General features: G+C 39.5%; 1 protein-coding gene across 2 annotated transcripts; it reads left to right on the plus strand.

Moving 5' to 3' along the window:
- The first annotated feature begins 1,107 nt into the window (after positions 1–1,107).
- klhdc3 (kelch domain containing 3) lies at positions 1,108–25,756 on the plus strand. 2 transcript variants are annotated; one of them, XM_078787207.1, is made up of 11 exons: positions 1,108–1,187; positions 2,477–2,722; positions 4,169–4,345; positions 5,256–5,371; positions 5,456–5,527; positions 6,629–6,842; positions 6,969–7,055; positions 9,361–9,469; positions 20,445–20,518; positions 21,537–21,654; positions 22,709–25,756. In XM_078787207.1, the coding sequence occupies exons 2-11, from the start codon at positions 2,569–2,571 to the stop codon at positions 22,773–22,775; spliced, it is 1,188 nt and encodes a 395-aa protein (XP_078643333.1). In that variant the 5' UTR covers positions 1,108–1,187; positions 2,477–2,568; the 3' UTR covers positions 22,776–25,756. The 2 variants fall into 2 exon arrangements, with proteins under 2 accessions (XP_078643333.1, XP_057914145.1); XM_058058162.2 differs by having other exon boundaries at positions 21,537–21,615.
- Positions 25,757–26,023: the final 267 nt, after the last annotated feature.

The raw sequence follows: 26,023 nt of genomic DNA on the forward strand, positions 1-26,023 counted from the left end.
TGTTCCTGTTATATGTACAGTATGTTCAATACTAACTAGTGTAACAATATATTACAGCTACATACTACGTATTTTTGAGCCACTGTCATTCTGCTATTGAATGATAAATTGGAGGGCGCCATCTACTGATGCAAACGAGAGACAGCCTTTTCACTTCATTTGAATTTTTGCACTTATGACCAATTCCCTGACATAGACCATGACTGTCACTAATCTACCTAACACTGCTTTTGTAATTCTGTTTTTTTTGCATTGACGTTATTGAACTTCAGTCTAAGCTGAGCTGAGTTGCCTCCTTTTGTAATCACTTAATGTATTTACTTATTTATTTATAATACACCGTGTTATGGAATGTGCCAATGTTTTGCTGTATTTTACATGTTTCATTTTATTTGTATGTTTTTCTTATAGCTGTGTATCACCGCTTAACAGCTTAATTCTCGGCAATGTCTCAGTTCGCTATTATATACTATTACACTATTATATTTAAAATTATAAATAGTATACTCAACTAACTAAGTAACAAGCAAATCAAAAGTATTCCTCTCTTGACGAAACCAACACGTTAGACAGGTACGACACCGGTATTGCACGTTGGGGGCTTGCCGTGACGCTCATAGGAATGTGGCAGAACTTCCTTCAGGTTGACACCGTCGATAGGGGGCGCTCTCTCGTTACGCGAGACTAGTGGTGGGCGATACTGCATATTTTGGTGTCGATTGGATACCAAGTACTGTACAGCTCAACTATTGCCTATAGCGATGCATTACTTCAACAACTGATTGAATGATATTGTGACTTTTTTTTATTTCTTTGTTGAATTATATTATATTATAAACAGAACACAAAACATGGCGAACATTTTAGGCAAACAAAAAACATATAATCGACTTAATTGTGAAGAGTTGACATGCACAATTTTGCTGTATAGCCATTGTTCAATGTAACACTATCCCACATTTTGTAACAGTATGACCATATATAAAAATATCAATAGTGCAACAATATGAACATCGCACCTAAAAACAGGTATTCGGATAACTTACACACTTATATCGGTGCAGCACCGACATCATCTTTGTTATCGTAACTATAGAAATGTGGATCGCCCTCCAGCCGACACGTCACGAGGTCGCTGCCAGTGTCTGAAAACATCAGTACTGAACCACCTCCGACTCTGCTCCAAGGTAGCTATACTCTACTACTAATTGTTCATTAATTGCCGATAGCTTTCCACTAACCAAGTTGCCCAGTTTTAAAAATGACATACCGTTGTTTTATCCCGTGTCATTTCCTATCCGGCTCAGGCATTTCGCTGACGCTAAATAAGGTATCGCCAGATTAGCTTTAGCATAGCATACTGGGCAACACTGTTCAGTTCCAGTGTGCTAAAATTGCAAGTCTACCGAAAATGGTTCTGATAAAGTTGAGGGTGTGATGTGAAACCCCATGCGGGCGTTGTCCCACAGAGACGTGACATAAAACCGACTCCTTTTAAAAGCTAACGCGGATTTAGCTAGAGTGTGAGGCTGTAAGAAGGTTGCAGGAGTAACTGCTCAGTACCACATCTAAATTAGCATGAGTTGGCGATATCTATCTATATTCCTATATAAACTCTAGCTACTTTTTGTATACACTTTGGTCTGTGCATTGAGAAGGGGAAGAGTATGCCCTCTACTCGGTAAACCTCACCCCTAAGGTTGTACTTAGAAAACACGCTGCAAATATACATGCTGATTGCCTACTCGTAGTGACTTGCCTTGCATCAAGATATACTAAACACATTGAAGAACAATATGGCATAGTAAAAGGAGTACTTGAATACATCAGATTGTTTGATATTGCCAAGTCGTGTTGAGAAATGTGGGCTTGAAATAGATATGTCTATGTGAAATCTCTCACAGGGTCTCTTAGGGATTTATTTTTAAGAGCAAACATAGGTTGGAGGTCAATAAGAAAGTGGGTCAATGAAATAAGATCAGGAAGGGCAAATGTTTTGCTCAAATGTGGCTGACCCTTGGTGTATAAGGTCAGCATTAATCTGTTAAATTAGCATTGTGTTAGTTTGATTTACTCATATTTTTCCACATTTTGCATGACAATGAAATAATTTAAAGTTCAGGTGGTATTGTTTATTTGCCAATACAATGAATTCTATATCATTATACTGTGCAATGGAGTCAATACAGTATACGACTTAAATGTAAGCAAAATGAAACATGTGAAACATTTCCGGGGGGGGGGGGGGGGGTATCAGTGAGCAGACAGAAAGAGGAGTGGTAGGTGTCGGTTTAATCACATCTTAAAATACACCACTAAGATAATACAGGGGCTTGTGAGCTTGTCAACAGAGCTAAGCACCTCCAAGTCCAGGACGACAACGACCAGTTCTCCACCATGACCTGCATTCGCCTTTCTCATTTAACCCTACTGCTGCCCTGAGTGTATTATTTCACTCATCTTTTTGTGGTCACAGGTTTTGCTGGTGGTGGTTGGCTTGATGGGGTCCAAACAGGTGACAAAGTGATGGTCTAAGGACTCACAGTCACAGAGGTGCTGCTGAGTGGAATGTTGCGTTGGTCGGTGCACCTTGAAGGAGGGCCACGGAGAGTCAACCATGCTGCTGTGGCTGTGGGGCACAAGGTGTACACCTTCGGGGGATACTGCTCCGGGGAGGATTACGAGACATTACGTCAGATTGATGTGCATGTTTTCAACACAGGTATGTTGAAACTGATATCCATACATTCCATTGGTTTCACTTTTTTTTTATTTTTTTGCACTTTAAGTCTCAACACCTCAGGCGCCAGAGTTTTTTTTTGTCCAGTTTTGACTTACTATTTCAAAAGGTTGTAGCTTGAAAATGGTTAGAGATAATGGCATACTGTAAATTAGAAATAGGGTTGGGCGATATGGACCCCAGCATATATCACAATTTTTTTGCCGTGTATTATGATTTGATGATTCAAAACAATATAACATTTAAATTCAGCTGAGTCTATAAAAGCTACACACCTTAAGCCATATAATGACATACACTTGTCTCAAATTATAAAGCACATTTACTTATTGGTACCAAACTCGCTAACTTTTCTAATGGGATGTCATCCTCTGCATACATTGCTACTAAATCTTTAATGCTCATGGGTTGCAGACCTCTGCAATATTTTTTGAAATAGGAGTTTAGAACATTCAGAAAGAGATTCTCCCAACCCAGTAAAAATAAGATTTAGTAAAAAACTTAATTAATTACTATAATGACCCGAATATAAGACAACTCTGTCTACATTCACACTGCAAGGTATGATGCACAATTCAGATGAAAAAAATAATGAGATCATTTTATATAGTCATTCACATGACCAAAAACAAAGTGACTTGTATATGTGTGTAATGTGAACCCACTGTGTTTGGGAAGTGACGCACATGCGCATAAAACACAACATACACTGTGCTGTGTGTTTGTGAAAGTAAACATGGCCGCTCATTGTAGTTCTGTCACATGTGTGGCAATTTCAAGGATTTCAACATTTTCTTCCATCCACCCGTAAGCCTTTGACTGAAGACCTTGTTTTTTTAGACTTTTATTTGGTTCAATAAGGTGTCAGTTCAAGGTAATTTCTCTGCTTTCCATACTTGTAAGTCGGTTGCTTTTCTCTTGCCATTTATCGTGTAAAAGTAGAGCCACAACACTTGCATAATACATCTTCCATTTCTCTCAGTGTACCTACATTTATATCGTTTGTGTGAATGTGTGGCCTTCCTGGAGTACTTTAGTGCTTTAGAGCTGTGCCATGGATGCAGATCTTCAAATAGATGATCACTTTGCTATTGTTTCAATATTTTATCAGGTCCCCAGGCACTGTGCATCTCGCTTTTGATGTTAGTTTTACAGCTGTGCTTGCAGTGTTTTGGTTTTTAATTCATTTTTAAAACTTTTTACCCTAGTCATAAACAAATTCAATAAGTAAGTAGTTGTGGGTTCTTGAAACTATAAAAGAAACAGAAATACTGATGAAAGTGTACATTTTAGTTTGATCTATTACAGTCTTGTCATATAAGAAAAGTATAAACTTTAATATGTAAAACAAATATAAATTATGCATCCATTCATTCTGTATACTGGTTGTTGATAAATAAATAATTGTTACACTGTTATGTATCCTAGTGTCCCTACGCTGGATGAAATTACCCCCAGTGAGGCCTGTGGGACATGAGCGTGCTCGTGAAGTGCCCTATATGCGCTACGGTCACACAGCAGTACTCCTGGATGACACCATTTTCTTGTGGGGGGGACGCAATGACACAGAGGGGGCCTGCAATGTGCTGTATGCTTTTGATGTCAGTAAGTAGACGCACACTCGCTGAACACCTAAGAATATGTTTACAACTTCCATCCCTCCATCAAAAGTGGGGTATGATATTTTAGTAATGATGCTCATCCTGTTAACAATGGGGAACAAAGATATTTGGCCCCCTGCTGATCTTGTAAACTTCCACCTTACAAAGATATAAGCAGTGCACAATTTTCATAATCAGTCCACCATTTTCATTGTAGGTTTAATGCAACAGAGAGAAACAGAATGTAAAAAAAAAAATAATGGCTGGGGGGGCAAACAGCCCCAAAACAGCAGAATGTCTACCTTTATCTGCATCCAAACGTGTCCAGTCAAGTTGATAAGTTGATGCCAAATAGCTTACTTCTAGTCTTATCTGACCGAATCCCATGCCATCCTAAGCCCAAACCTTGTGTGAGTCATTCAGGTGTTCATTGGCTGCAAGGGGAACTTGCGGGCACTGCAGGATCTCAGTTTATAACAGCAGCCTATAGCAGTAAACCTACAATAACAATTCTGGACTGTTTGTATCTCTTTAGCCGGGTAAACTTACAAAATCAGCAGTGTACCGAATACTTGTATTTGACCGATGATTTTGACCTTGTATACCAGCGTGTCATTTGTCCAGCCCGAAGCTTCAAATCCAAAATTAAATTGAGAATTAACCATCAGTCATGGGTGACAATCTTGACGTCCTTTCTTAAACGTAGATGAAGGTCAGTTACCGTTTTGCATGCCAATTTGTTTACTCCCACAAATTGTCCTTGTTGTTGGAATATTTCCAGACATTTTGGCAGGCTCGGCACATCTTAGCTGTCCATAATGAAGTGTGTAATCTGTTATCAGTGTCTGCTCACTTGTTACCAGAGGTTTGACATAAAGTGGCCACAATTAATGTCAGCTCTTTCCTCATTATAGATACGCACAGATGGTTCACACCCAAAATTTCTGGGACAGTTCCAGGGGCAAGAGATGGCCACTCTGCCTGCGTTCTGTGGAAGGCGATGTATATATTTGGAGGGTATGAGCAGCTGGTGAGTCTTTGCCATTGTTTTCCCTGTTGATATGGCACTGGGGAACATTCAGGCATTTAATTAATTTTCTTTGCTGCTGTGTAGGCTGACTGCTTTTCCAATGACATCCACAAGCTGGACACCACCACCATGATTTGGTCTTTAATTAATGCCAGAGTGAGTATCAACAAACATTTTATTTTTATTTAACACTTCTAAATCGCAAATGACAAAAAATTAAATTGTAGTCTTCAGCATACGTACATATATCATAGCTTCAGTTATATCATTTAACTCCAATGCTATTTTCTAAATAAACACAGCTGTCATTCCAAAGATGGTATCAGAGCATCAACCACACATACACACACTTAACAGAATCTATTAATACTTCAAATATATTTCTTATCTCATCTGCAATGACTTCTGCACCAGTAGATTAGAGAAAGCGATTGCAACAACACAACCACTTACACATAAACCAGAAGCGGAAGTAACAGTTTCAAAGTAAAAGGTTTCAAAACAGGAGTCATGGAGAATTCTTAATAGGTGGTGCAAAATTGGACCGCGCCGTCACAATCAAATGAATGTATGAAAAAAAAATGAACTTGAAGTAATAATTTTAACATGTCTAATGCCAGATCATAAAGATGCAAAGAGCATAGCTATTGTTCCCTGGTGGTGGATCACAATAGAAGGTCACTCAAAAAGCATTGGCCTGCTTATTACTGGACTCTCTCCCAGACCTCTTTCTAACAATAAACCACACCATATAGACTGACCTTTTACCTTTGTGTCCAGTCCGTGAAGCCCCTGTGCAATAACATCCTCGTTGATCAGCATTTGGAATGTCTCAGCCATTGCGTGGGCTGATTTCAAGCAAAAGAAATCCACAATGTGGTGAAAATGAGTTATTTTTGATGAATTCAAATTGTATAATCGCTATGAAGTGGTATTGTCATTCATGTAGTTAAGTAGTGTTTGAAGATTGAACTACCACCTGACATTTTTGTTTAGATTTCACCCAAAAAATTTCACCAAGGTTTCTTGAGTCACACAGATTTCAACATTTCAACTGCTCCAAATATTTGACATTCTACCTTTGGTGTTTGTCTTGTGAACCGAGTCCACTAGATGGCAGTATTTGCTTGTGATTGGTAATGAAGGAGTTGTTCAAATACCACTGATGCTGGATGTTGAAAGTTGTGAAAGCTAATTGATAATCAGGCTATTAATGTATTTCGTCTGAAGTTTTTTTTTTTTTTTTCTCCCTTCCAGGGTATTCCAGCAAGCTGGCGGGACTTCCACTCAGCAACCATCATCGGCACAAAGATGTTTGTATTTGGAGGGCGAGGAGACCGTTTTGGTCCGTTCCACTCCAACAATGAGATCTACTGCAACAAGATAGAAGTTTTTGACACACAGACTAACTGCTGGCTGAGCACTCCATTAACACAACCTTTGCCTGAGGGACGCAGGAGTCATTCAGCCTGTAAGGACATAAAGCCCAGGAAATTTCAATGGCTTTCATATTTTGACATGCTATTCTGCCATTTTTATTGGTCATCACATGCAAACAGTTAAATGATGACCCTCTTTTGTTCTCATACATGTGCAGTTTCCTACAAGGGAGAGTTGTACATATTTGGAGGATATAATGCTCATTTGGACCAGCACTTCAACGATCTCTGGAAATTCAGTCCAGGTAAGGTGTTTTTATTTTTTATATAATGTTATTGCATTTATTTAAAATTTTGAAAATTAGAATTGTGGCTCATCTTGCAGGTATCATTTCCAAAAGGTGCCACTGCAGACTTATGTTGACCTACTTTTCATTTTCATAGTTGTAAGCAAGACACTGTGGGCATTTTACGATATTGTACTGCATAAACTGATGGGCGAACGGTAGAACAACCAACTATAAATGCTTTTTAGTGCAAGCAACAACATTTTGCGGGAATTACAGGAAATTAAAGTGGGATTACATTCAAATTTCTTCCACTAGATGGCAGCACCAAACTTCGAATCCCTCTTATCTAAGTGTTGCAATAGAGATGCAATGATGTTGTTGGCAGTGTGCCTTTTGAAGACATTACATCTTTCCATCCATTTTCTATGCTGCTTGTCCTCATTAGGGTTGCGAGGGTTTGCTGGAGCCTATCCCAGCTGACTTTGGGCGGGAGGCGGGACTGGTCGCCAGCCAATCGCAGCATTCTGATATAGAAAAATAGAGCATCAACATTGTCACCCTGCCACAGAGCAGCTTACATTAATGAAATATTAAGGTTTGTGTTGAAATATAGGTTAGATACGGGTCCTGCTGTAAGCAGGAGGATGAATTAACTGAAGGTAATTGAATGAATTCCAGACACGTCTTAACTGTGATAAAGCCACAGTTTATGTTAAGCTATTTTATGCAGTAAACTAATTATTTTATTTTATTTTTTCCCCGAGTTGTATCTCTCAATGCAGTCTCTTCTCCAGGATTTATCTCAGCAGTACAGACACTTTTTGTGTAAATGGGTAGAAATGTTTTCTGGTAATTTAGTTAAGGCAAGTGGTCATTTTAAAATATGGAATATAAAGATAATTCACTTCAGACATTTCATTAAATACTCAACTTGATATCTTTTTGGACATGTTTCAATTTACTCATAATGCCTCAAAACCACTATTGTCCTCAATGTTAATATGGGCAACTAAAAAGCATTGTACACTCAAAAATAGACATTTTGAGAAAAAACATTCATCCATCCATTTATTTTCTATACCGCTTATCCTCACTGGGGTGGGTGGGCATGCTGGAGCCTATCTCAGCTGTCTTCGGCCCACAGGCAAGCTACACCCTGGACTGGTCGCCATCCAATCACAGGGCACATATAGACATACAACCACTCATATTCATACCTATGAACAATTTGGAGTCGGCAATTAACCTAGTTTTTTTTTTAATGTTGGGGGAAATCGGAGTACCAAATATACTGAGTATGGTGCAAAATTATGCAGCAGCAGAAGTTGTATTAATGGCAACAAGTATTTGATTTATTATTAGGCACTGCGCTGCTCACGAAAGTGTGCTGGCCACACCCCATTGGCGTGCGGTAGTGTGCCTGGTCTACACAATTAGAGCTCATTATATCTAAAACTGTTGGTCTTACATAAAAATGCACACATTTTATTGCATTCAATGTTTAAAAAAATGTATATGGCTCTCACAGATACACATTTTAAAATATCTGGCCTTCATGGCTCTCGTAGCCAAAAGGTTCCCGACCCCTGGTCTAGAGGGCTTTAAATATAAAAAAATCCCAAAAATTTCAAGATTGTAGACCGTTTTTTTATGCTCAATGAAAATATATGCTTTATGAATAAGGAATCCTACTTGGCAGTAATTCACATATCACTGTCTGGTGTCAAAGCAGTTAACCATGATCAATAGATTGATACCCAAATGGCTATTTTTCCATGTTCTTCCTATGCAGGGTACAGAAATGCTTGCAAGCCTGTTGCCAGATCTAATGTGTGATTGATGTATTGCTGTACTCCATAGACAGATGGGTAGCCTATCACTTTTTAACAGAAGGAAACATGATTGTTGCTTCAAAAAATTCTATAACAACAAGAGGACATGCCTGAAGCCTTCTTTATAACATGTTCCCATTTGATTCTGCGATAAGATGTAAACAGCACTGTGTGTGCTCACTCAAGATTGCTGTGGCTCGGTCTGCAAATTCAAAGGGTTGACTCTCGATACGCTTGTTCACAGGTTGTCATCTCCAGACACCTAGATAAATTCAGAAATTGCAACGTAATAATACCTAGTGGCAACATTCATCAATATTTTGAAGCAGCAGTTGTAGATTTGTCACACTATCAAAAGACAGTAATTCAGATGTCAGGAGAAAATATGGACAAAATATAATTAATGTGTACATTTTGGAAGGTAAGATTTTACCTTGCAAAATTATGTAATTAAGTAATTAAATTTGTCATGTGTTTATACCGTACAGAAGCCTTTTCTTGGAAGAAAGTGGAACCCAAGGGGAAAGGCCCATGTCCCCGGAGACGACAATGCTGCTGCATGGTTGGAGATCGAATCATCCTCTTTGGAGGAACCAGGTGAAATGCCTATTCTAAATTAAAAATGAATTGGATACAAAACATTTGCTGTTGTGGCATTGTCATAACTAATAATGCTTTGATGTATTGTATACTCGCGGTGTATATAGTTTTAGAATTAATATATACGTATTTTAGTGCTGTCATATTAACATTTTAATCATTTGTCAATTCTAATTCATTCATTTGAACAGTTCGAGAATTTCTAATTTCATACATTCATTCATGCATTCATACAGTGCACACAAATATTTGGTGAATATTAGCTGTCACACACATTCTTCCTGCAACTTTTACTGTACAACGTTTTGTTAGATTCAAATTATTTCGTACTATTGATTTTGGTAGCTTTTAAGCCCTTCTGGCAGTAGAGCCTGTGATTGTTATTTTTAAGTTGCCCTATAAACTCATTAAGGATAACTGCACTTTTTCGGAGTCATCCACAATCCTTATGTGAGACGCGAACACATGTCTTTCTCTTTCCTGTGCATTCTAAAGATATACCACCAGATAGAAAGAGACGGCTCACAACTGCATGTAATGGGACACACCTATGCCACCGACAAAGACCGCTATCAAAAAACCTCGAACAAGGTTTTATAGTTTTGTATACATGCTATTTGTAGTAACAGGTACAAACATAATGACATGTAATACTTACATCTTTTTGCTGTATTTTGGTCCTTAAAACATTACCAGAACTTTCTTCAGTAGTGGCGTTGTGAATGTGGTGCTGATGTGCTGCAGACAAGTGTGGTGAAGCTAGTCGTGAACCAGCTAGTAGCTAGAAATGCATAATTGTTCAGGTCTCACATAAAGATGATGGGCAAAATAAATTTTTAAAAAGCACACTTTTCCTTTTAATTTCTTCACCATGAGAAGAAAAAAAAGTGTCTTACTTGAACATTCATGACTGTGCTCATTCTTGTACATGCAAAGTGGTGGTCTGGCTCCTGTAGACGGTAGTCTGGGATGATTACATTGGTGGTCATAAGGCAGTAATGATAACTGGTACCTGCTAAGATGCCGCTGGGCTTTGGATAGGCCAGTAGCCATTGGAGTAATGAGGTAGCTAACGGCATTAAGATTGCCCAGCTTAGCCAGGGCCCAGGCTACTGTTATCAATGAGGCAGAGTTATCAGCCACAACCCCACTGGGAAAACCTGATAGGGAAGATCGGGACGTTGTGGATAAGAGTCCTCTCAGCCCCACGTCTACATGCCTTAATGTCCATCAGACCTGATTTCTCGTAATCATACCCGTCCATCTACTATATTGCAGCTGTATCATAAGGCTACTTATTGTACCACTTGGACTTTAAGAGTCAACATAGCCTACATTTTTTTAATTAAATAATTTTTTAATTTTTGATGTTCTCCATCGACAGTAAATTGTTATATAAACCTGGTTCCAATTCAGTTTGTGATGACAGTCTACTCTTGGTTGGTCATGAAAATGACCAACCAAACAAGGATACAAATTAAAGCTACAGAAACTGAAATAAGTCATACTTGTTGAAGTATATGGGTACAATTAAACATAACTGTTTAATAATTCCAGATTGCTCTGGAAGGTGACACTTGGTACGTAAGCCTGGAATTATACATACATATTATATATCCATATACAGCAATTTAGATATCAATGACATGCAAACCAGCTATTAAAAATAATTCACTACATAGCAGACAGTTTCTATTTTCTTAACGTATTCTACCCCAATGACAATTTCTTTCTGTGCGTCTCAGGAGCACCACAATCATATGAAGCAAAGCAGATGAGTCATTTAAACACACATAAAATCATTACCAACCACCTGAAGAGCTGTAATACTTTAGATTATCCGGAAATCGTCCGATACTGACGGGTGGCCAATCGATTGGAGCACCCCAAATATATTTTAACACAATTTTTCTAGAAATATATAGGGCTGGGTTTGGTTGAGGTTGACCACTATTGTCATGTTGAAGTTAGTAAAATGCTCAACATTTAATAATGAGTGACGAGTGGCAAGAGTTGTGAAGTGAATAAATTAGTAATTACCGAAAAACAAATTCTCATTTCAAGTCTTTTTAGTAGAAAGAACGCACCATGTGTTTTTGCAGCTTTTAAATTTAACATGCCTGGCAATTTGTGTTCAAAACAGTTGAGCACGTTTTTTTTTCTCACGTCCCCAGGATTAGCCCATGGTGGATTTCAAGGAGTCATGATTTCCTGTTGAGTGCTCATAGGTCTCAGGTTGGGAAAATTAGTGAGTGTCATTGAAATCCTCTCAATGGTAGAGTGTGTTCAGCAGAGCGGAGAAAGAGATCAAACACCATAATATTACCAACATCCTGGTCAAAGCGGTAAAGGGGAATGTGTTGTTTTCAAATCAGGGACATTCACAGAGGTTGCCAGGCTTTTCAATACAGCCAGTGTAATGAACATTATATATTTACTTTATATAGTATATCTAGGTGTGTCACATGATCTTGTGTAACTTGATCTAGCAACATTATAACGCGATGTTACGCGATGAATATTAATAACGAGCAAGGTGAGCCTGTCAACACAAATAAGAAAATATGGCTATCACAACTTTGCACAGTGAAAGATGACGTGCATTTTTATGATATATTACAGAATTATCATAACATTTGTGGTTTATTTGGTCTCAAAAAATGTTGACAATAATGCCGTTCAGTGTTACTTTGTGGGACAAGAAACATTTCAAAACGCACCAGCATTATATGAATCAGTTAAAAAAGTTTGACCAGACACAATCTTGTGCATCGCTTTGTCTCGTTGGGTGTCTTGGGACACCCCTAGTGTATAGGTATACATTTGCTTAAGAATAATTCATGTCACTTTTCCAAGGTTGTCATCGTTGCATCACCCGCCCCTCCTGTTGTCTCAGTCCACTTCTATTTTATTTTAAGTCTACCCAAAGGAAGCTGTTGTTTCCTGTTACTGTATGAATTAGTGTGATCCTTGCAGTTACTAAACAAGCTGACCACACAACGTCTGACTGGCATTGCATGTTTTGTTATTTACATGAGCGCACTTAAGCTACTTACGCACAGGAACTCCCATAAGCACAAGCACATACGTCCTAAGACACACAAACACACACTAAGTGGCTTCTTGGTCTCTCAATTGTTGTCTTTGTCCTATTACTCGCTTTAACGGTTAGCATTGAATGTAATGTCATATTTGGTATTATATTAACATACACACTAATACAAAGATCTCTGATTGAGTTGGTGTGTTTTACAATATGTGCAACTACTTCAGCATTGTGTTTAAAAGCAGCTATGACTCTGTGTTTATTTTTCATGACCTAACAACATGAGGTCAGTTAACAGGCCTAAAAAGTTATTGGTATCTGTCTGCATGCAGCTGACGAATGCATGCACAGGCCACCATGAATTATTTGCTGGACACCTTGCTTGTGGTTTTTGTGGGTCTCCTCATTTAGTTGGTCTGCCCAAGGAAATTGTGTTCAAATTTATGGCTCACATTTTGTTTTCCTGTGTTGGTTGTCCTTTCAAACTGATCTTAAACAGAACCCCTCTGTTGATATTTATCCCCAGTGCAAGATTTGTGTGGGCATAATTTATTACTTAAGTGAAGTACAATAAAACTCTTCAACTCCCCAATTCCCCTGTTTGCAAATGGGTTTCACTGTTGAGATCAGAGGTCTGTGCTTATAACTAAATGCACAATAGAGCGACTCTATAGATTGCAATTAATAAAAACAAATCGGCTGTTGTATGATTGAATTATGCTTACTTCGATTATGGCTGTTTACCGAGTTTGGAGCAGCTGTACTTTGTGTGCTTTAAACACGGGATGTACAAAATATAATAGGCTAAATGTGCATTTTCTCTATGAGGAAACTGACTGGCCAGACATTAGTGGCAGTCAATATTGAGTGCCACTTACGTCAGTGTAAACAAGCCTGCTGAGTATAAGAGAGGCGCGAAATTCTGCCCCATCGCTGATTTATGACCTTAGGGAGCATTCTTTCTCACGGATGCAATTTGATATGCCCTCAGCGCCTCTGCTACACTCATTTACTGAGACCTGCTCGTTGCCCCACGAAGGATGACCCGTGCATGACCAACTCCACCTGCACCGACCTTCACCTACGCAAGCAATTAGCAACAAAGTAAAACAACCAATATTCTATACCTTGGAGGGATTGAATGAACTGATTTTATAGTGTGTTAAAGTTGTTGTTTGTCACAACAATCTTGAGGTGCGCTAAAACACAAATTATTTTGGGCTGCGAGTAGGGCATCCTCAGAGGGGCGTAACATGAACAAGGACATGACAGATTGGCATGCTGAGAGCAGACAGCTTGGAATCTATGAGGGAGAATCTCGTGCTGGTCCTTTGACTTTTTGGTCATAATGAAGTCTATTTATATTATGATTCATCACAAAGTCTTCTTACAGTCATTCCTTCAAGTTTAGTCCATTTTTCACTGCCTGTATTTAGTTGGAAGTACAAGATCCGACACTTATTTTAAGATCTTTGAGGTAGTATGTTGATGAATGGTGTTTTTCCCAATAGATCTTTTCAATGCATGGAAGGAGCCCATAGTGTTGTAGTATTATTGTGTTCGATGTAGTTTGAACTCCATGCAACATTGATTTTACATTGAAAATTGAAGTTGTTGGACCACCACTACGCTTGGATTGCTTAAGACTCTCGAGCTTGAGGGAGCCTACAAAGCAGGTAATCTCACTGGTAGCCAAAACATCCCTGCCCAAAATCTCTTGTTTATTCCACCAAAATCTCACCATGATATTTAATATGGGTGGAATTTTACTAGAGATTTAAAAACAGCAATTTGCTGAGGCAGAGATTTTCTTCAGCGTCTTTTCTTCTTGTTAGCTGATCAGGAGGTCAAAAGCCTGGTGCCTCGATATCACCTATAATGCCATTTAGCACCTTATCAATGGCTGAAAGGGCTGCTGTTTTGATAGTCCAGCTGGCTAAAGTGTAGCTTATCACCATTGAACATGATAGTTCAAATGTTAGACTAAACACTACGTGGAACTGACTCAGAGTTTACCGTTGAACCGTTGCTTTTTTTTGTTTTTTGCAAGGTATTACATTAACCAAGGACTTATTTTGAAATCGAACTGTTAAATGATTGTCAAAGCGCAGCCATTACATCGAATAACCAGCCATTACAGCTGCACTTGCTGTTCAATAGAGGCTCCCGAGACAATTGGCTCCATGTGAACACGATTATCAACACTTTAGTTATACACGTTGTCATTTGCTCAGTGTCAAAGGGCAGGCCACAGACGTTTCCTTTTATTAATTGTCTGTCTGCTTGTGTGTGTGTGTTTCATATGTCCGAGATAAACCCTGTCAAACAGTGAAGGTGACCTGGGATGGATTTGGGGCATCTCGCACGCGCAGCTCGAGACCTTTTGGGCAGCATAGCAACTCAGTGATTTACTCTTCAAAGCCACGACCATGATAGTATTTCATCTCCATCTTAACCCTCCTTAACCCACTAACAGCCTGTATATGTTTCGGTGTCATGGGGTGAGTGCTACACAGCAGCTCAAATAAACAACAGACGTAGGTGTCACTTTGTAATGTCGTTCAAGTAAACTGACTTGTAAAATAGGAGTGTTTACAACTCGGACAACTATTGCAATATAAGAATTCACTGATTGCTTTACTTTGCTAGAAGATGAAATTTCTAATCTTCAAGAGGGAAATATTTCATTGTTCATAGTGATTAACCGTGAAAAGAACAGCCCTACTGCTTTACAATATTCAGTGTTATCTTCTTTTCGTGTCCTCCGTCAGCTGGCCTTGACACTCGTTTTAAGAATTATAGCTAAAGAGTGTGGCAGCAATTTTTCAAACTGTAATATTCCATCTCACCCACCACCTTCACAGTAACCAGATGTGTTCAAGGTCCCAAATATAAATTAATGTCTTCCTTCCTCGTTTTCATAGGCCCCAGGTTTATGACTATACACCCTGATAAAAAGACAATTTATCCCGATTAATGTGAATGCAAAAGAGGCTCTGTGTGCCCTTTAGTTCCGAGGCAACGTACATTTTGTTGATAAGGATTGGAATTTGAGAAGTAAGTTTGATTAGCAACTGACGTCTAGTCTAAAGACGGGTATCTTTGGTAGCCAATGGTAGGTAGTGTCTCACTCTCATCGTGGGCCTACAGGTCTTAATCCACCTTTCAGCCACCACACAGGAGGGGGCACAGATATGTTGGTAAGACTAGACGAGACAGCAGAGCTTAAGGCAGAAAAAAATCTACGAATCAGTGATAACAAATAGGGTGTGTTACAAGGTTTTAATACCTTAATTAATGCATTGTATAACGATTCATAGACATATCATGTCACAGTAAATATTACTAGGGCTTTTACAATGGTGAACAATATAACAAGCCTGGACTCAGTTGCACATTGTCATGCTTAAATGTTATATTGAGAATCCGAATTACTGTCCCAGCAATGAAAGGCACAAGTCCTTCTGTCCACATTCTAGGTTTATTATAAATCTGGTTATACCCAAGTGACACAAATGTTTTTAAACTTACCATACTCGATGCAAAGTCACAGCTCACAATTGAAACGGACATACAAAGACACAACCTTCATACTCATTCATTAAGGATGGGTACCGTGCAGGGAAAAGCTTTGTTTTAAAATGACTGATGACCAAATTTCAAATCCAGCAGCAATTCAACCAATCGTCCTACGACCAGTGGCCAATCGTTCATTTCACCTGTAGACATACATATATACGTATATACGTCTGTGATCATCCAGCTGACTCTGAATCAGTCTTAAATGGGGTATATTTTGCACTGTGTGGTACCCCTTGTCCATCACAGGAACTCTACCCTCAAACTATGCATATTTGTATCACAGGCAACTGAAGTTTGCGGCCATTTTGGAAGAGCCAACCCATGTTTGTGCATACGCCAAATACAATGGGCCACAGAAACCTTTTAGTTTGGGATCAGGAAAAAAGTCGAAAGAAACGAACAAAGAACTATAGCTAGCTAAGTTCCTGGCCATTTTGTGGGAACGGGGCTGATTGCCCAGTTTAAGACAGTGTCTCCTATGGTTTTAACTTTCAGCTCTTGGCTCTTCCTGTGAGCTAATTTTAATACATTGGGACTTCTCTGAAATCATTTGATACGTGTCTGGAAACCCTGATAAGGTGTTCTGCAGGAAGTTGTAGTGTTTGATAAGTTCCTGTGTGGTTGATGCTTCTGAAGGACCAAAGTTCAATAGGATGTAGCGAAAGGAAGAGGATGCAGATGGTATCACTCCAAGAATGAGGATATGGCCAATGAAATCACTGAAATCACTTCAATTGGCATCCACATTTTTACTTTCAAACATTAGATTAAAAAAAAGTTTCATTTTTATTTCCTTAACAATGTAATTTATTTTGCTGGTGCCGCTTAGTTTGCTATCTCAGAAACGTCATAAGTGGAGTGTTCCCAGGATCTGCGGTGTTCATTCATTTTAGGACAGTAGTCGAGTGTCTACTGGTTTGGAGGTCTTGTTTCAAAGATAATGATATGGAGTAGCTAGTGCGAGTGCATTGTTTGAGGGGGCGGCAATTGGGTGATTAGACACCCTCATTGAGTGTTGTTTGAAATAGCAACCACTGTTTTTTTTAGTGGGGGAGCAGCATCACTCTGGCTTCTTTTAGACTGGGAACCGCCATTACTTTGGAGGGTGGGGACCACTTTCACACATTGTGATACTTTGCTGATCGAGTAACAAAGTGAACCATCAAACACCAGGACGCCACATAAAGTCGAACACTGTGACCTTCCCTCATCCAACAACCCCTCTTTTCCTTCCCCTGCTTGATCCCTTTCTGTTTTACAAACGGCAATAAAACATTAATTTGCTGCTGGATTTCACACCCAGGCTAATATTATCCATGAGTATGCGAGAAAGCTGTGTCCCAGCAATACAGTTGTCACTTCTCTTGCTGCTCCTCTTATCTCTACCTTTTCACGCATCAGCATCCAAGGCTTAGGCTCTCTCCTAGTGTGAGTTGTTGACAGCTACCACGCTGAATTGTACTCTCTAGATAGTGGAGGAACTTTTCATTTCTTGTGGGATGATGGCAGTATGTTGGTGTTTGTGTCATTCCCACGCACGGAAGATAAGGAAATCCTCCGCTCTCTTTATGGGGTTTTTCCAACAAAGAATCAAGCCAAACGTCTGGTAACATTAAACAGCCTTGGGTGATGGTTGAAAAATAGTAAGGTGACAAATTGGACTGGTGATGAATGGGTCACGGTAACCTTGTTTTCTTCCTCTAACTACTGGTTGGGGATACCTGTAATTCTAATGAAATGTTATTTATGCATACCAATAACACACTTCCAGTCTTTACATCAAAAGCAGTGTGCATTACATACTGTGCATTACATACTGTGCATTACATACAGCTACAGTACTTTTCTGAGACTCGCAGTACAGTCTCAGAAAAGTACTGTAGCTTCCAACAACATCAAATTAAGAGCACAAAATGAATACAGACTCACCATAGGTATGGGAGTTTCTTTTCCAAGAGTGGTAATGATCATGTATTTTGATGGGTAACAGCCAGTGTGTTAGGTTGAATTAACTTTGCTATTTTTATGCATTCAAACCCAGAATCAGCATTTGGGAATAATGGTAAGGTGAAAGAAGAATGGGGAAAATATGAGTCTGTGTTGCAGCAAATTGTGAAGCGCATTTACTTATTGCTAACAAACTGGCTAACTTTTCCAATGGGATGTCAGCCTTTGTACGCATTGCCACAAAATCTTCAACAAACTGCAATGCCTGTGCTTGTGATTAAGGAAGATGTATTCACCCATGCAATTTCAATTGCATATGTAAGATATATAAATTTTTTACCACACTCTCTTTTTGTTTATGCAGACATTTTTGTTAGATGGTCATGGAAGTGTGTTCCGCGTGGAGAATGTATTTACAGCTAAGACGAACTAGGTTAAAAAAATTAACGTGCTTCTTATATTTTTTTCCCCACTCAGAACATGGGGCACTGTAAAGCTTTCCTTACATTAAAACCGTAAAACACAACATGGTGAAAATATATGAGCCTGAGTCGCAGACACACAAGCTAACCCTTGCTAGCTTCCATTTCTGTAAGAGGAGATTCAGCCAATGTTCACCGGTGTTTATCGCCATTTCAACCTGTTTTGGTCAGGAGGGGATTTTTCAGTGTTTATAATGCTTCTGTGTGACAATAGAGTGGCCTGCAGAGTAACCTGCCGGTGCCTGACTGGTACCAGGCCACGGGCTGGTGGTTGGTGACGCCTGATTTATGCAACTCTTCATCCTCGGCATGGTTAATGTTGTATCCCCCTCTCATGTCATCAATGATAGGGGCAGTCTTCTCATTAATTTAATCAAAGCCCATAATCATTCAGTGCCAAGTGAGAGGCATGAGGTAGGATACCAAGAGTCCCACAACTCTATCATGCACCACGGTAAATGTTTCATTTTATAGGTTGGGATATCAGTTAAGCTTTCGTATTTGAATTCCCCCCAATGATGGTCTTGCAAGTACCCTGTATAAAGTGCGAGAATTAGAGATAAGAGTCTACACTCCTTGTGGTGATGGGACTTGGGTAGATGAAAGTATTCGGTTGAAGGCTCCTTATAAGCCTGGGCGAATCGCCTCCTGGGGGGCCAGGGAACGTAATGACTTCCACAGCTGGCCCTCTGGGACGACTGTGCTCGTGCTCTGCACCTCTCCTGGCTGCTTTAAGCCCCAACCGTGTTTGTTTAGGAAAGATTAGCAACGTAAACCCCTTACAACATCCTGAACACGCAGCGAAAGGGAGACTTGATGGAGGAAACAACGGGAAAGAGAAATAGAGATTGATGAGCAGGAGGGTGGGGGCATCCTGGAATGATTTAATCAGCTCCCAAGTAGGGATGCACCGATCCCACCTAATGTGTCCCAAAGCATGCCTGAGCTTCTCCAGATTTTAATTTAGCCTATTTCCCCACTTTGTGTTAAAATTACATTAAAATGCTCAATTAAAACTTTAATGTTATGGTGATAATAGCCCCGTTGGTGTAAATATACACACACCTGCCTTTTAATGTTTTGAACTCTCAGTGTAACCTGCGGGGTCAGCTCTGTATTCTGCCAGAGCGCTGGCCATCGAGCCAAAAATCAACTCAACATCCATAACGACTCTTAAGGTGTTAGAGAGTGAGGTTTGCAAACATACAACTGCACACCAGCCACTGGAGATGTCCAGGTACAAAAATTAAGCCAAATTAAACATTACCTGCTGTGGTGAAAGATTAATAAATTATAACCAACATTCAATCCAGCTGTTTGTCAATATTAAAATCATATCATCGCCGTCCATTTCTTTTTATTGAGGCTTGACTTAACTGTGCCAGTTCGTCAATTGCGTTTTATTGTAGTGTCCCAGTGTCATTGCATTTTAATTTTTTTCGTCAAAAGGTAAGGTTTCAGGAATTAACCACGTAAAGAAAATCTGAATTTGTTTTGACTGTGGGCACCTTGTTTGTTGCAGGTGTGTGTGTGTGTGTGTGTGTATATGTGAGTATGTCGTGCCATGGCAGGAAACAGATGTTCAGTGATATGTAAACAGCAGCACATGTCTGCGAGGCTATCTGCATAGGCCAGCCGGCCTTACTGCACTGTTCTATTTCCTGTGGGCTTAAATCACACTGGTCATGATAAGGATAGCCAAACGATGTGCGACCAGCTTACTTTTGAATATTTTTTTTTTTAATCATCTATGCCTGACTTTAACCTTCATGATAAAATATGGTAATAAATTGTTGGGTAATGTGAATGTTTCATGAGCATGACTTAATGCAGTATTATGTCACGCTCATGAAGATAGGAAGTTGTCTTTTACTTGATGCTGATCACTATAAATCCTTGTCTGTTCTTCTTTCAGTCCCTGTCCTGAGCAAGGAATGGGCGATGAATTCAACCTCATGGATCATTCAGACCTTTACGTCTTAGATTTCAGTGAGTATTTCTGTCATTCCTGGAGGATTTTAAAGTGATGGTTGACATGAAAAACACCTTTTGGGACTGTGTAGTTGCGAATAGAGTTAGGTGATGGTTACAAAAAAAAAAAATGCAAATTTGTCCTTAGACGAACACCTATTTCCTCACTTAATGTGCTGGGCTTGCTTCAGGGTAGCCTGTGATGACGTGTGCTAGCAGTTGTTGAGTAGGTGGCATGACACATGGACCTTGCAGGCCTGGTAGTGCCAAGTGGAATCCCGCATGGCATGCACGGGCACGTGCACTTCACGTGTGCTTTTTGTCATGACCATATGGTGGAAGTGACATGACATCGGCTCAAATGCCAAGGGACTATGTGATAAAGTAATGTATGATGTACTATGATGACCTCCAGTGCAGATACTTAAGTCCACTTCCTTCACTGATTTTTCTTTCCTTAAAATTCATTACCCTTTTTTGATACAAATAACATTTCAGTAAAGAATAGCAAGTTGTCAACATAAGACAGCTCATTGCTGTTCATTGTAAACATAGAGTTATTAGGTTTTTTTGTTAGTTGTTTTCCCATTTTCTCGTAAGGCTTTTACATTCAAGATTCTTTTCTTGTTTCATTTTCATGCAAATTGACTTGGCCAGGATATAAATAATGTTGTGATTTACTGTAACTGTGCGTCACAGCAGGTGATTCATTTTGTTTCATGGTGATTTGGTGCAATTTTCCACTTTTTCAGATTATTTCAACGTGTAATATGGTCTGTTTGGCGCTATTTATCACTTTTCCGATTATTTCAACATATAATATGGTCTCTGTTTTCAAAGGTTTTAAATAGTTTGCATCTTTCAGTAAATCACAGAAAGATGACTGGCTGCATGGATAGATACAGTAGATAAGAAACTGCTTTGTCACACATCTAACCACGTTTATTTGCTGATTTGAAAACCTGACATGGCCTCAGTTCTGAAAAATGTTTTGCTTTTGTCATCATCCTGTGATTCATCCTCTCTTCTTTTCCAGGTCCTAATTTGAAGACATTATGCAAAATAGCTGTAATTCAATACAGTCTGGAGCAGTCGGGCCTCCCGCATGATATCAGGTCAAACAAACATTTCTGCTATTTCCTCACTGAATTGAGGTATTTTGTTATCTGTGTTGCCACCATTTACTATTCTTCCCAGATAATGACACTCATTATGCCTCATTTATTTCATACGTTTAATGTTGTTTGGCACTGTCACAGTCTTTGAAGTTAAGTTGAGTTGCAGAACAAATAGATTAAAACAGACAGCAAAGTTGACATAATTTGGAACAATAAAGTTATTAATGCTATGTAATTAAAGGCTACGGTTATACAATACTTTCATATATTTCCTCAAAGCACATCTGGATGAGAGCAATTAATGTGAAGTCAACAAGGACAAGAGGTATAATTGCTTTGTTTAACATTTCTTTGAAATTTACACATCCTTGCTGACATTTTATGTATAATATAAGATATATATTTATTTAAATGAGATACCAGATCGTCTCGTGTTTTTTCTGAAAATAATGATATCAGCGTTTGATGAGTGTGACCTCATCAAACTGTACTTTGGAACATTACATAACTATATTTACTAATAAACTAAACTTTTACAGTGTGTAACATGACAGTAGTCTGCCTCTCGTTTCTGCATCATCATTACCACCTTGCACAAGCTCCATTTTGGGCTTGTTTGAAATTGTTCCTAACTCGTAAAGTTTTTTTCTTCTCCGTGAGGTCACAAAAGTCTGGGTAACTCCCTTTGCCCCTCAGTGGCATCCTCTGCTTTGGTGCCAATCTCCCCTCTTCAACACACACGGCACTCCAAAAAACGAACAAAGCAATTGACAGGGAGTGAGTGTTGAAACCAAAGCCAGTGATAACAATCAGGAGCTCAACCTCTGACCTGTCATCAGGTCAGCACTAGACCCTGTTGTCAGCCTCTGCTCCTGGTTCTCATGTTACATCACAGCCTTCCCTTCATCCTCATAATTAAACTCACGCAATTACTTAATTGAATGCTGACACACTCACTAGAATCAAATGTATCAATTAGAATTAAAAAAAATCAAATTTCATGACATTACCAAATTGAATGTAAAAGTTTATTCAGTATTCATCATTTGACCCGGATTTAGCTTTTTATTCCATCTCTTGCTCTCTCCAGGTGGGAGCTGTCTGCCATGACCACCAACAGCAACATCAGCAGGCCCATCTTCTCCTCACATGGCTGAAAGGAGCAGAATTTATTTTTCAGATCCATTGCTGACGGAGGGACTTTTTTTTTTTTCAAGATGGATCTGTGGTGGATTTATTCTATTCATCCAAAATGTCCTGTATAGGATGTGCTCAGGATGTTTCACAAGAAGAGAAAAATGGCTGACACCTGCTCACCTTTTGTCTTTTTATCTTTCTAGAAATCCAATCAGCCTATGATAATCATAGACTCCGAACCCTAAGCACAGGAGGACTTGAGCAAAAAACAAAACAAAAAAAGACCATGATAGCTAACACTGAGAGACAAACTGTAACACAATCTCAACATTAAGAGACTTAAAGGGTCATGGATATGTACATTTACGTATACATCATGTCCATTTGCAGCTAATGGGTCAATAGACTAACTTACTTGTGTTTTTTTTTTTTTTTTGGTGTGCAGGGAGGTTGATTATTGGGTACTGTGCTGGTGAACTTTCCTGTTTGATCATCTTGCAACGCTTCACTTGTACTCCACTTCATCTCCACCTGGCGACCCCACAGCCACCCGATGCCCTTTTGATGATTCAACGCTCATTTCCAAGCAGCCTAGCTGTGTGTTGTCTTAAAACCCATCTACCTCCCCCAACATCATGCATCATTGTCTTGGATAACGTTTCCTCAATCAAAAAAAAGGTTGTCGTTGCTGTCACACACCTGACATTACCTTCCCCCTCCGACCCTACCACACCTTTTTGTGCCAAATACACATCATGTACACATGATTCATCATGCAAATGTGTAGTGTGTTAAGAATATGGTTGTCATCCGCACATAATCACAACCCAGTAGCTGCAGGCTACCTTAAGTCCAGGTAACAACTGGTCATACGGGCTCCTGCGGACTTGAGTGTCGTGCGTCAGACATGCCCCCCACATACGTAATTGGTGCGGCCAATGCATGTTCAGATATTTTGTATGTCCTCCATGCTTGACGAGACCCCCTTTGACCTTCAGGGTCACCATAATTACATTCTCCACAAACACAAACAAAAAAATCGCATGACCAACAAAACATGCATCTGGTCGTGACATGGACTTTATAGGTAGCACCGACGTGCATCACATGACTTGTTCATTTAAGCCTGTTCTACACTGTACAATTTTGGCTGTCTCAGAATTTTAAAAAAGGTCAATCATGAGCAGTGTTTCCCACAGGGCTGCAGTCCATTTGTGGTGGTGTAATGGCATCATCGTCTAATTTGCATACTTGGCCTTGAGGCAACGGCATGTAATTGTAATGGAGGCTGTCAGAGAACACTGGAGACGAAATTATAAAAAAAAAACACACAAAAAGCATAACAAATATGTCCAGAACTACAAATGAACTTTCTTCTGTCACCTCTTTTTGTCATTTGTCATGGTTTCGGATGGGGGAGAGGCCCTGAGCATCCCTGGCTGATCGATAAGAGTAGTATGTGCTTTCATGTCATGAATCTGTTAGAAAACGTGCAATTTTTATACGTGTATATCTTAGTTTTCGCTCTAATATTTTTTTGGCAAGCATTAAGATTTTGCACTTTGGCGTTTTTTGAACAATTGTATCCTATTAGAAGCAAAAGCAGTACCTGAATGAATAACATTTTCCAGCTACATTGGAATACAATACAATTGCATGTGTTCTTTAACTTGAACATACACGCACTAAGTTGATTGAGAGCCTCTCCGTTTTAGTCTCTTCACTAGTTGTGAAGATAGAGCAGAGTAGTCGCTAAATGTAAGGACGGTGTCGCTAAGTCACATACTGATCCCTCCTGCTACGTCGTCTTATTCTCTGACAGACCATATGAGTACTGTATCAATTAGCAACAGCGAACAGGTAGCGTAGTCCAAATTCATTTGTGGCAGGCTGTCACAAATGAATGAATGTATGGGAAACACTGATGGAAAAAAACAATCAAAAATGATATATGGCTGTATAGCTCATAATGCAATACCAACATAGGCATTCATCTATTTTCTACACTGCTTATCCTCTCATTAGGGTCGTAGGGGTATGCTGGAGCCTATCCCAGCTAACTTTGGGCAGAAGGCGGGGTACATCCTGGAATGGCCACCAGCCAATCACAGGGCACATATAGACAAACATTCATTTACACTCACATTCATACCTATGGACAATTTGGAGTCACCAATTAACCTAACATGTTTAACATGCATGTTTTTGGAATGTGTATGAAACATACAGTGTAAAACAGGCTTTAGACAATCCAAGCCGTGTCAAGATGCTTAACTGTCTGAAAAACCAGGAGAGCATGCCATGCTTCTAGCCACTACAAGCAACATTGATACCAATACATAAGGGCTCTCTCTAGATTTCACACTGTAAAATGCAAATCTTCACGTAAATCACACTTATGAATCCATCCATGTCAAATTTAAAGCTAAAGGCTGCCAATATTCTAATATTCATGATTGCTTCAGCAATGGCTTGTTTGTTCCAATGCATGAAATATGACAGTATTTATAGAGGACACATATGCAAGGGGTCATTTTACAAACTGCCAACATAACTCAGACTCGGAATGGATGAAGTGCTTCTGTTGGATCAGGGTCATCGTGTGTCATCTTTCATCTTGATGCAAGAAACACGCCAACCGCTCATTGATGTGGTGGTAATTGGTTTTTGGGTAACAACAGACTTATGGAGGTTTTGAAGAACAGGCTCGGTGAGGCTTTGATTACACAAGCAGTAGGATCGATACATTGCGGAGCTGGGTGATTTCTCTCTCGGAGGAAGTAATTGGAACCCAACATAACTGCGTTAATGAGGTGGAGAGAATGAGTCGCTGTGTTGCCTTTATTGCAGCCTTTGAGCCATACACTTCAGTTGTATCTAATGCTGAGCATTACAATACAAATGTCGGAATCATATTGTTGGTTGCATAAGTGCTTTTCTGCCTTGGTTTCTGGGATCAAGACACGTGGAAGACAAAAAAAATAGCCTGTGGTACACGGATTTGGCTTGCACCGCAAATGTTTACAAGTGTGTGTATGTTCAATTGCAGGTTTTTAGACACCAGATTGCTGCACTTAAGCATATCAGGACATTCTGGCTAGATGATGCTGCTCTATGATCAAGTATAGACACAAACCATGTCGGGAGTAGTGAAGCTCTCACTAACAAACAAATAGTTCACTTCAGTCCCCTAGTCGGTGTACATCAGCCAAACAACTCATGCTGATTTGACACAAAACGCCATCAGCAAAACTGATACTGCATGTTC

The sequence above is a fragment of the Doryrhamphus excisus genome, linkage group LG20 (assembly GCF_037039965.1).
Source record: "Doryrhamphus excisus strain RoL-2023G ecotype Guam linkage group LG20, RoL_Dexc_Guam_v1.1, whole genome shotgun sequence".
NCBI lineage: Eukaryota > Metazoa > Chordata > Actinopteri > Syngnathiformes > Syngnathidae > Doryrhamphus > Doryrhamphus excisus.

Bases quoted from the DNA above. Each gene is read 5' to 3' on its own strand.
- klhdc3 (XM_078787207.1), top strand. From the start codon at position 2,569: ATGTTGCGTTGGTCGGTGCACCTTGAAGGAGGGCCACGGAGAGTCAAC. The intron at 4,346-5,255 runs GTAAGTAGACGC...TCCTCATTATAG, and splicing joins GCTGTATGCTTTTGATGTCA to ATACGCACAGATGGTTCACA. The intron at 5,372-5,455 runs GTGAGTCTTTGC...GCTGCTGTGTAG, and splicing joins TTGGAGGGTATGAGCAGCTG to GCTGACTGCTTTTCCAATGA.